This window comes from Sorex araneus, chromosome X (genome assembly GCF_027595985.1).
Source record: "Sorex araneus isolate mSorAra2 chromosome X, mSorAra2.pri, whole genome shotgun sequence".
NCBI lineage: Eukaryota > Metazoa > Chordata > Mammalia > Eulipotyphla > Soricidae > Sorex > Sorex araneus.
The window spans coordinates 203,994,362-204,006,830 of NC_073313.1; the positions used below are offsets into that span (position 1 = coordinate 203,994,362).

A 12,469-nucleotide genomic window follows, 5' to 3' on the forward strand; every position below is an offset into this window, starting at 1 on the left:
CGCACTACCAGGAGTGTTCCCTGCCCCCCTATAAAAAAGCTATTTAGAATATAAATTACTGAGGAAAAGAACCTGTTTCAAATTTGTTATGAAGTAACAACTCAGTTTGATTTATTTTCATCTTTTGTTTTAGTAAATTTAAGCATTAGTGTTGGAAATAATTTTCAAAACTTTGCTTATTCTTAAAAACAAGTGAATTAATTCAGATTTATTGACATTGAAAACATTAATTTATAATTTTCTTAAATAGAAAACATAGTAGCTTCCCATAAGAGATGAGATGTATTGTTAATACATCTTCAATAGAATAGTTTATCATCCTTTAAACTGATGAGTAACTTAATCTTTTAAAAACATGACTGTATGTACTCCTCATATTTTGTCTCTCACTGTTGTTTTGGGACTGAGTGAGACTAAGTATATTTGGAAAGGGAGATAAAGACACATTTAAAGTGTAAATGTATTGAATAAATAATTAAATAGAATCTTTGAACATCCCACTTATAAAATGTACTACTAATATTTGATGTTGAATAACTTATTTGGATTTTTCTTTCTTTTTTTAATGGTAGAATTCTGGCACAGCCCAAGTTTTCAGCTTAGTAGCAGAGCGTAGAAAGAAGTTTCAAGAGATCATCAATCGCAGTAGCACTGAAGCTAATCAGGTGGTTCGTCCCAAATCTTCAAGTAAATGGTCTGCTCCTGGCTCAGCTCCACAGTTAACTACAGCCATTTTGGAAATTAAAGAAAGCATATTGTCTCTGCTAATTAAACTTCACCACAAACTCTCAGGAAAACAGAACTCCTATTATCCTCCTTGGCTTGATGACATAGAAATTTTAATCCAACCAGAAAGTCCCAAATACAGTCATGGAGATGGTATAACTGCAGTAGAAAGAATTTTATTAAAATCTGCATTGCAAAGCAGAATGAATAAACGCATCATTGAAGAGATATGTAGAAAAGTGACCCCTCCTGTACCACCCAAAAAAATCACTGCTGCAGAGAAGAAAACATTGGACAAAGAAGAAAGGTAGTTTATGTATTTGTAGTGTTTTCAACTTGTATGATACAGTTGTGAATTTGCTTTTTTCCTCCCTGTTTTTGGCCACCTGAGACCAATCACCTATATTTGTTGCCTATATAGAATGCTTGAGTTAATTATAGCTTGAGAGGAACAGATTTTCTAATCCCAACATTATATTTACTGCTCTAAACTTGGGGAAAAAATGCCTATTAAAACCATGGGGGTTGGATAATTCCTCTGCTATTTAAAATTATTTCTTTATTTATGTGTACATTGATAGGTCTTCCCAAGGAGTTTCCGAGGGTCCAGGGGTACTCTGATGCTGTAACTTGGCCTGGATGTGGGAATGTGAAGAGTCAGTGTTTAGGCCTGGTGATGAGCTGGGGACTTCTGACTCTCTCAGCAATGCTCATAGTTTTATGGTGCTGGGTTTTAACTTGAATCACAGTGAGACAGTTACCAGTTACCAAGTTGTTCGTGATTGGATTTCAGTCATATAATGTTCCAACACCCATCCCTTCACCAGTGTACATTTTCCACCACCAATGTCCCCAGTTTCCCTCTCGTCTCCCCGTACCTCTCCACCTGCCTTTATGCCCTGTGACAGGTACTTTCATCTTTTCTCTCTTCCTTTTCCTTTTCCCCTTCTCCTCCCCCTCCCCTTCCACTTCTCCTCTCCCTCTCTCCATTCCCTGTTTTTTTGATTATAAGTCAGGTACTTTTCTAGACATAGAATATAGAGCTTTTGGAAAAAAAAATCAAATAATTGAATTAAAAGTATCAATGTGCCACAGCAAAATAATGCTCATATTTAAACCACAACCTCTAGTTTATTTTTATTTATTTATTTTGTATGTTTGGAGTCAGGGATTGAACCCAACATCTCACTCTTGGAAAGGTACTTTCCCATTTATTGGGAAAACAAAAATTTACATTCGTCAAAGTTGAATTTTTCTTCCTTACTAAGAATAAAATGTGTGTTTGTGATAACACTTAAAATGATATTTTAAAAGCAGTATATTCTCTTTAAAATAATTAGTTATTTTGTATTTGCCTGTTTAATATAAAATTTGGTCTTTGAAAGTGCCAGCTTTATTGAGGTATAATTGGTGTAAAATATAAGATATTTAAAGTATATTCTCTGACAGTACAATAAATATGTACAAATTGTGAGGGAGTCTTTAATAATAAGATAATGAATACATCCCTCATCTCACATTTTCACTTTTTGTGTTTTCTTTGTTTTGGTTTCGTTTTTGGTGTGTGTGTGTGTGTGAGAGAGAGAGAGAGAGAGAGAGAGAGAGACAGACAGACAGACAGACAGACAGATACAGAGACAGACAGAGAGAGAATTTATGTTTGAAATAGGTCACTCACAGATGTGAAGTGACAGCATTCTGATTTTCTGATTTGTATTTCCCTTATTTTCTTGTGCACGTGGCATTTGTATGTGTCCGTTAAAATCTTTTATTTAAAATCTTGTATATATATATTTTTTAGGTAGTAGCAATGATATTAAAGTTACTAAACCCTAAGTCCTACCATCCCGTAGTGGCCATGACCCTCCACCACTCTCTCTATTCTAGTCTGATCTTCTCTCCCTCCCTGTTGTCTCTTGCCTCTTCCCCCTTTCTACCTTGAACCCTTTTCTCCATTTTTTTGTTTTGGTGGGGGGACGGAGGACAGGGTTGCTTGTTTCTTGTTTTTGTGCTGCTCAGGGGGTACTCCTGGCTCCCTGCTTGGAGTCTCTCCTAGTGGTGCTTTGGGGACTATGTGCTGTTTTGGATCAAACTGAGGTCAACTACCTGCACAGCCAGCACCTTAACTCCCTAGGCAGTCACATCTTAGGTGACATTTAAGGAAATAGAAAATAAGTTGCCCTCAGATGAGTGTTCCTGAAAGATAGTAGGTAAATTTTAGGCACATCTGGTCTTACCACTTTATTTATTTTTAATTTAGACGACAAAAGGCTAGAGAGAGACAGCAGAAATTGCTTGCAGAGTTTGCTTCACGACAGAAAAGCTTCATGGAAACTGCCATGGATGTTGGTAAGTCAGATTTAATAGTATATACCTCTCATAATTATAATTACTACCTTAGGCATGACCTAGTCTAATCTTAAATTAGTTTTCACCTTTGTACACACAATATCTATTTTTTATTTAAATGGCTTATGGAAAACCAGGCCTTTATTGTTGACAGTGCATTCAGTTGTTGAGTAGTACAGTAATTAGAAAGTACTTACTGATGGTAGCAGTGAGTCACTGTCACTCTCGCTGTCCTTTAGATTCACGACGTTTACCAATATGTAGTGACTTACTCAGATGTTTTCCTTTAAATTATCCTAAAATTCTTAAAATAGTTTTAAAATATTTTCAACAACTTCTGTCACTCAAAATCTGGAACACGTTCTTACTTCCATCAAGAAACAAGAGTTTGTGCAGTGAGAGCTATTGATACTTTCCTGTATAATGAGAGATTGCTACAAATAATCTTTTACAAACATTAAAGACTCAGGTAATTTCTATTTTTGGTTATTCCGGATTATACCTCTCCTTACTGCTACTTGTGTTTAGTGAATTTTATTCTTTAAGATAAACTGCTAACAACAGTAAGCTAAAGTCACGTATCTATTTACATATAAACACACAGGTACTTTCTACCGTATATATAGTTTTGTACACTTTTGTTTGCATAAGCACTCATTATCCAGGAGGTGTGGAGAGGGCATTGGTTGAGATTCAGCCTAGTAACTCTGGAGTCTATGTTCAGTATGTAATTTTGAGGTTAAAAAAATTAAATTAATGGTTATTATGTTTCTTTAATATTGGTGGTTTTCTCATAAGAAAGATAAAAAGTTATGGTTCATTGACCAAATAATGAGATATCATCATTTACAATAGTATTTTTGTTTAGGCATAGCGTCACTGCATTGCACTTCGCAGCAGTACCCCCAGGAGTCTGGAGATGTGTCTTTTCTTTGGAGATATATCAGCTCTTCTTCCCATATATACATATATTTTTGGATGGGTTTATTTTTCCATTTTTGAGTCTGAAGAGGGCATGATATATCTTGGATATTAGTCCTTTGCCAGGAGTGTAGTTTGCAAATATTTCTCTCCCATGCAGTAGGGCTTCTTATTTTAGGCTTAGTTTCTTAGTACAGAAACTTTTTATTTGAAGCAGTGCATTTGTTTCTTTTTGCTTTACACTCTTTGCTGATGGAGTTGAATCATTGAAAATGCTTAAGAAGTCAGTATCATGGGAAGAGTTCTGCCTCACTTAGTTTGTGGATTCCAGTCTAATATCAAGGTCTTTAATCTCTTGAATTGACTCTTGTGTGTGGTGTGAAGTAATGTTCCCAGTTTTTTTGGCTAATCAGATCCTAGCAGCGTTTATCAAAGAGGCTTTTTTTCCCCCCCGTCCACTTTCCCTTTTGGATCTTTTGTCATAAATTAACTGTTCTTACATCTGGGTTCTCACTTCTATTTCTTTGGTATTGGCTTTTATTTCTGTACCATACAGTTTTGATTTACTTTAGCTTGGTAGTGTGTTAAGGAATGTAGTGCCTTCCATCTTCTTAATTTTTTCTTTTTTGTTTTTTTTTCTTTTTTTTGTTTTGTTTTGGGGTCACACCCAGTGACGCTTAGGGGTTACTCCTGGCTCTGCACTCAGGAATTACTCTTGGCGATGCTCGGGGGGCCGTATGGGATGCGGGGGATTGAACCCAGGTCAGCCGCATGCAAGGCAGATGCCCTACTCACTGTTGGTCCTCGCTACTTATTTCTTACATCCATTTATAGTGGTTTGGGTTTAGTCCCTGAAACTACAAAAAAAAAAATGCTATCTGTAAATTACAGTGGGTTCAGTTTATTGCTTGCTGTTAATGATAATTTGAGATTTACTATTATTTTCTAAAATATGCTTTATAATAATACATGACCACATGTGAATGACATATGTTAATGACTATATTGATATTGTTAAGATATAATTACTGGAATTGAAAGTAAAGGTGAAATTGTTCCCTTTTAATCTCATTGCTCTTTCTTTCCGAGAACTACCCTGTTAATAGAAATTTTCCTTTTGAGGGGCTGAAGCGATAGTACAGCAGGCAAGGCTGTACATGGCTGACCCCGGCATCCCATATGTTACCCCAAGCTCTCCAGGATTAGTTTCTGAGTGCAGAGCCAGGAGTAAGCCTGAGCACCGCTGGGTGTGTCCAAAAACAAAAACAAAAAAGAGAAAGTTTTTTGAGGTACTTAAAGAAAGTTAAAACAAATCTCCTGCTTTTTCCCTTCAATTATTTATTTTAAAGTTTTCTCTTTGATACAATGTTATTGCCTCTGTTTTGGTTTTCCTTTTATATGTGAATGTTACCATCAGAAGCATATTTAGTCATATTAAAGAGATTCATTATATTCATTTATATTCTCTATTTGTAGTTTCCATCTAACTTTTCCAGAGGATTTTGTTTTAATGAGTTACATTTTTCCCTACTAGTATTGAAGTTCAATATTATTTATACTTGATTTTTGGGTCACATTTTCATAAAATGTTTTGTTCTTTAAGATTAAAGAACTGTAATTTCCCCCCCTCAGATTCTCCTGAGAATGAGCTTCCTATGGAGATTACTACAGCAGAACCACAGGTTTCTGAGGCAGTCTATGATTGTGTTATTTGTGGACAGAGCGGCCCCTCTTCTGAAGACCGGCCTACGGGATTGGTTGTATTGTTACAAGCATCTTCAGGTAAGATCAGAACAGTAATTTCAGTGGGAATATATATTTTTTTCTTTTAAAATATTTCCATTAAGGCATCATGAATTATGAAGTTATTCAGAATTTCAGTCATACTGTGTTCCAGTACCAGTTCTACCACCAGTGTCTACTTTCCTCTACCAATATGCCCTGATTCCCTCCTACAATCACTCCACACTGAGGAACATTCTGTTGTATTTTATTTTGTTAATTGTTTTGGTCACACCTGGCGATGCTCAGGTATTACTTGTAACTCTGCACTTGGGAGTTACTCAGGTATATATGGTGCGCAGGGGACCATATAGGACGCTGGGGATCGAACCTGGGTCAGCACCATGCAGGGCAAGTGTCGCCCCAGTCCAGAACATTTTATTTTTAATTTCATTTTTTTTTAGTTAAAAAATTATGATTTGGGGCCACACCTGGCTCTGCTCAAGGTAATTCCTGACTCTGTGCTCAGAGAACACTCCTGGTTGGGCTTTGGGGACTGAAAATAGTGTCAGGAATTGAATCTGGGTTGATTGCATGTAAGGCAAGTACCCAAGTACCTTACCTGGTATACTATCTCTCTGGCTCCTTTCAGTGGGGGAACATTTTTTTTTTTTTTTTTTTTGCTTTTTGGGTCACACCCGGCATTGCACAGGGGTTACCTCCTGTCTTTGCACTCAGGAGTTACTCCTGGCGGTGCTCAGGGGACCATATGGGATGCTGGGAATCGAACCCGGGTCGGCCTCGTGCAAGGCAAACGCCCTACCCGCTGTGCTATTGCTCCAGCCCCAGTGGGGGAACATTTTAAAGACAAAAGTTTATCCAAAATAGTTCAATAAATATAAGTAAAAAGTTAACTTTTATTTTATAGGTAGGACTGCATAGATTTAAATAACAAGGATCGATTAGGTCTATATAACAAAGGTATGTTGAGGAGGTAGCAGCTCCCAAGTGATATTCAGGAGGTTCAGGGACTCTGTGATGCTGGGAATCTAACTGGCATGGAATACTATCTCCTGTCCTGGTATATGGTTAAATCTTACTTTTTTGGACATGAGTGTTGTAAGAAATTCTTAAAAGAAAGGTCTCTTTATTATTACAGCACATGGTCCCTCAAGCAATGCTGGACTAATGCACACATACCCAGCACCCTCCCGTCATCCACTGCATAGAACTGAACTAGCCCCTGAGCACTGCTGGGTGTGATACTAAAATCTGGAAGCATTTTAGTCCAGAAATATTGCCAACTTAAACATTTCATTATATATTATTTTATATAATTGAAGTATTTTAGTTATGTAAGGAGATAGCTTTGCCCTCATTTCTTTAGTTACTAGACATTCTTTCTTTTAAAATTTTATCTTAGGCACTCTACTTTACAGTACTGTTAAAGATGGCTTTTCATACGTACAGTGTCACAGTACCACACCCTCCATCACACCGAGTGTTTGGCCAAGTGTGTGGCCCCAGGTCATCCAGATACTACAGCATGGGAGAAAGGGGGAAGAAAGATGGTCATTGTTCCCACCAAAAAAGATCCCCCCATCCCCCATCATTCAGAAATCTCTGGCTGTTTCCTTTTTACCCCTTTACATACCCATTGACCTCTTCCTACCTGCTACTGTGTGCTTGCTTTTGTTTCGGGGGCTGTATGTGATGGCTCTGGGGAAGTTCTGGCTTTGTGATTGGGTTCACTCCCAGTGGTGCTGGGGTTTGAATTCAGGCCTTCTGCATGCAAACCTGGCTCTTGTTCCTTTGCGCTATCTCTCTGATCCAGTCTGCCTTTTTCTCATTTTTGATTTTGATTTCTCATTTTCCTCTGTTCTCTCTCGCTCTCTCTCTTTTTTTTGGGGGGGGTTTGATATGGGAAATTTTTACCATGTAGAAGAAACCCTGTCCCTGTCATTCTTCAACTGTGATTAACTTCACTTTTTTTTTGCCTGAATCAATGAGTGTTTTTGCTGTCATCATTTTTCTTTTCAATACTTAAATTCAGCCGATTAGATGTTCTTTAAATCTTAATGACCTGCCTTATCAGTGTTTGTTCCTTCTTGCTTCTTTATTACACTTGTACTTTTCTCTATCCAGTATTCAGTTTTTTCTCCAAGATGTTTTCATTTTGTGAGAAGTTGTGTAAAAACACAGAAAAGAAAAGACGGGACTGGGGGGCCACTCGGGGCATAGCACCTCGCACACAGGGCAGCGGTGCTCTGTCTCTCCCGCCGCCCGTATTCGGTAGTCTCTAGCCGCTTCCCCCTCCCCGGAGAGGTTGATGGTGATGATGAGGCAGGTGAAGGAAGAATTGGAGGCCAGGCTGGTTGGTCTCAGTTGCAGTTTATTCCATTCCCATCTCCATTCTCCTCTGATTCTCCGGCTTCTCCTTGCCCCATGCTACTTCACTCTCCTTCTCCTCTGGATCTGGATCTCGATCTGGCTTCTCCAGATCTGGCTCTGGGACTGGCCCCCAGCCCACTCTTTCAGCCTAGTTAAATCCCCCAGCATGAGGAGTTGGGGCTTACACATAGATGTGGTCACAATCAATAGGGGTAAAATTTTTTCCTTCAGGGGATGCTTGTTCTAGGACAGATTCTCTTTCAGCAGGACACCCACCCAAGAGCAGAATCCCATTGGTGTGTTTCTCCTCTCCTTGTCCAACTAACATATAAGTAATCATAATATTAACCATTTTGTATGGGCATAGCAAGAGATGCATTAAGCTTATAGAATTGCTTTCCTGGAATCATCTCGATCTCAGATTACAGTGGTCAGGCTAGATTAGTCTTTCCTGTGCCTAGCAGGGTCCTAGTCTCGTCGTTGCTTTTTGGATCATGACATGACATGTCCATGACCAAGCTCTTAACATATAGTTAAGCATTAGGCACTTTGGCCAGGCTCATCTCAATGCCAGGGTAGCACATAACTCACTGCTTGCCCTGGGTCCATCCCGTCCCTTGTCGGGACACTGCTTTTAGGGGTGCTAGAAAGTAAGGGCAGCTGAGGCTTAAGTCGAGAAAGCAGATGCCCGGGAGTGAATAATATTCGAAGCCAATTAAACCCCATGTTACCAAAGCATATTAACAACTGTCTTTCTTTGTCCATACAAAAAGGACATTGCTCTAAAGTAAACTATTCAAAAAACATAAGGAGAGGAGAAAAGGCAATATTAACTTAGAAGTCCACTGTCCTAGCAAGCTCTGACCTTACAAATTAACAGAGTGATTAGGGGAAAAGCTGATTAACTAGTTGGGGAAGAGAGCATAGAAGTGACTACATATAGACAAAGGAGTGGGAGTGACTCAGGAGCACCTTGATGGGCATGACCGATATACCTAAGCTCCTAGTGGCAAGGGGAGCAGGACATACCAATGTAGTCTAGAATTGTTTAGAATTATTACCAGATAAGCACAAACTCTGTGGCAAGGGAGAAAGGACAAATCGATGATATCCTACAAGAAGTAACATATTTATAAATGAGATTCATTACTACTGCAAACTTAGTTTTTATGGTTTTTTTCAGGACACAGTTTGGGTGTTCCTATTCTCTTTCCCTGTCCTCCCCTTCCCATATATATTCATAGTTTAACGTTTTTAGTTTTGTTGCCTCTCCTGGTGATACTTAGGGTTATTCCTGGCTTTGCACTCAGGAATCACACCTGGTGGGGTTTGGAGGACCATATAGGATGTTGGGGATGGAACCCAAGTTGGCTGTATGTAAGGCAAGTGCCTAACTGCTGTACTATCTCTCTGGCCCTGTTATTTAAAAAAACAAATACCATATATGAAGCTCAGTATACCTGCAGAAGAGAAATAGAACACTACTTCTTTTTTTTCAGTTCATCAAATGTTTTCTAATAGTAGACCAGTAAGTATTGCTTGTGGTGATTCACTCTGCATTGATGAATAATAGGTCTATATGTTGGTCATTCAATGAGCTCTTATCTCTGTTGTTAATGTAGTTTTGGGGCAATGCCGTGACAACACTGAACCAAAAAATTTGCCTATCACTGAAGAGGAACAGATTTACCCTTGGGATACATGTGCAGCAGTTCATGATGTGAGGCTTTCATTATTACAGCGTTATTTTAAAGATGTAAGTATACTTTTTTGCGTAGTAGTATATTTGTTTGTGAAATTGGTGACTATATTCCTTCAGAGTTTCATTTTATATGCTTTTCTTCTACCAAACGTATGACTTAGAATCTGAACATTTATGTTTAAAAAAGGACTTGATATATGAGTACTAAAGGATTGGAATTGTTGGTATGAGGGTAACTCATGGTAGAAGGCATGCTTTGTATGTGTGAGGACTGGGATTGATCCTGACACTACCTCTACATTCCTACCCCCAAAAACCCTTTTAAAGAAAGGAAATGTTAATAAATAAAAATTTTAATTTTTAACTGTTCTTTGTTTTAAATGTTCTTTTTTGAAGGGGCAAGGATTGAATTAAATATAATTATTTATAAATACATATAGTAAAAAAATTATGAAGAATTTTGCTTTTTTTTTTTTTTACTTTAAGGTATACGTTAAAATGACCAGTTTGATGTTTTAAACTTTAAAGTTAGGACAGACTTAATTCTTAGCTTTTATTCTGGCTTTATGAATTTGGTTGACTTTTTTTCTCAACTCTAGGGAAAACTCTGGTACCTGAGCACTTAAGGTACCAGAAATCCTGGAAGATTCACTATTTATCTAAATAAATACCAGCAGCATTGTTAACTTCTTTATAAAAGTTACTAAGTTAATTTAGTATACCTGAGCAGATTATCAGATGGAGTTTCCTTTTACCTTTTTTTTTGATCTGGATCTGTTATAACTTGAAATAGGTAGACATATCATAATTTAAAATATAATGAAAAGGAGCATTATTTTTAGTTAGCTATGTGGATAATTATTTTGATAGATTTCCAAGTATAATTTTTCTATTGCCTATAATACTCTCATTTAATTAAAGGAAACTAGTAGGTTGGGTAGACAGAATGCTTAATTAAAACAAACAGTAAGTATAGTGAAGAGTCTGATGTAGTTGTGATGTGAAGAGTCAGAGTGGAGTGTGAATCAGAGGTCTGGACTGAGGAGAAGGTTTCTGGTTAACTCTGAAGAGACAGTTCAGAGCTGTGGTGAAGTAGGTATCGAGCAGGGGCTGGGCAGATAATATAGCAGTGAAGGCACTTGCCTTGCATGTAGTTAAACGGGGTTCAGTCCCCGGCACTCCATATGATCCTTGGCCTAAAAGCAAAAACAAAGCAAAACTAAAATACGCAAAACAAAACCAAAAAATTATAATAAAAAAGGAGGTTAAATGTTCAGACTGGAAACATAAAGAGATCAAGAGAACTAGAGTTTGGTATTAATTCTGCTATTTCTTAGCAATGAGAGCTTGGCTATCTAAATTCCCTAAGACTCAATTTCTTCATCTATAAACTAGGACCCATCATGTTCTATCATAGTCTTTCTCATAGTAACTTACCAGATGAGACTTTTTAAAAACCACTGTGCTCATAGTTCATATAATACATTGTGATTTGCATGTATAATTCACCATTATTTTCATCATTTTTGTAATTATGTTATAATATAATCATATTATAGATGTGGTATTTTTAATATTTACTTTTTTCCATGTGGGAGAACTTAAAATTAGGTTTCTATACTATAGTTTGGGTAAAGTTAGTGAGGATCATTCTTTCATATATCTTTAGAGATCTTAGCATACAGTTCACTGTCAGTGTCATCCCCATTGCTCATCAGTTTGCTTGGTGGGCACCAGTAATATCTCCATTGTGTGACTTGTTACTGTTTTTGGCATCTTGAGTATGCCACGGGTAGCTTGCCAGGCTTTGCCGTGCAGGTGAGATACTCTCGGTAGCTTGCCAGACTCTCCAAGAGGGACGGAGGAATTGAACCTGGGTTGGCTGTGTGCAAGGCAAATGCCCTACCCGCTGTGCTATCTCTCCAGCCCAGTAGAAAGTTATGATTATTTTATATTTGGGTTGTTTTTTGTTTTCAGGCCACACCTGGCAGTGCTCAGGGCTCACTCTTGGCTCTGCTTAGGGATCACTCGTGGTAGGCATGGGATAGAACCCGGGCCTGTCACCCAGGCCTGTTGCATGCAAGGCAAGCACCTGACCTGCTTCACTGTCTCTTGGGCCTGAAATTATGGTTATTGGTAAAGAAATCTATGTATTTGTACGTGTATATGTATACACATAACACATATATACTTTCATGATTATTTCTTTATTCTTGAAGGTTCTTTGAAATTTTTTAGTCTTCCTATATATATTTACACTTAGATATATTTTACTTTATTAATCAGAGATCATTAACTATTCATTTAGAAGAAAATGACATAATTATGCTATTTTGCTTTCATAGATGTTATTATCTAAGTTTATTTTCTTACCATAAAGCTGATTTTAATTTTATCATTTTAACTTACTTGAGAGGTGATAAGTAAAGATGAAGACTAAAGTCAAATAGAAAAAAATATGACTTAAGGGCCAGGAATGTGGCTCAGCATTAAAGCACATACCTCTATGTGTGAGGACTTGTGTTCTGTCCCTAACATAGCACATACTCACGCACACCTTGCTTCAACCAAAATATAACCTAGACATAAGACTAAAATAATTTTGAGAAGGAGATCTCATAAAGAAGGGAGAAAAACGGGTATCTTTTTGCTGTCAGG

The 12,469-nt window shown here is 37.6% G+C and overlaps 1 protein-coding gene across 4 annotated transcripts in view; it reads left to right on the forward strand.

Annotated features, from left to right (window-relative positions):
• The window catches only part of UBR3 (ubiquitin protein ligase E3 component n-recognin 3), a 158,909-nt gene that overhangs the window by 92,244 nt on the left and 54,196 nt on the right, over positions 1–12,469 (forward strand). For all 4 annotated transcript variants that reach the window (XM_055123540.1, XM_055123542.1, XM_055123541.1 and 1 more), the window contains 4 exons: positions 573–1,033; positions 2,987–3,075; positions 5,629–5,778; positions 9,732–9,865. In XM_055123540.1, coding sequence (XP_054979515.1) covers positions 573–1,033; positions 2,987–3,075; positions 5,629–5,778; positions 9,732–9,865 — 834 coding nt within the window. The remainder of the gene's footprint in view (positions 1–572; positions 1,034–2,986; positions 3,076–5,628; positions 5,779–9,731; positions 9,866–12,469) is intronic.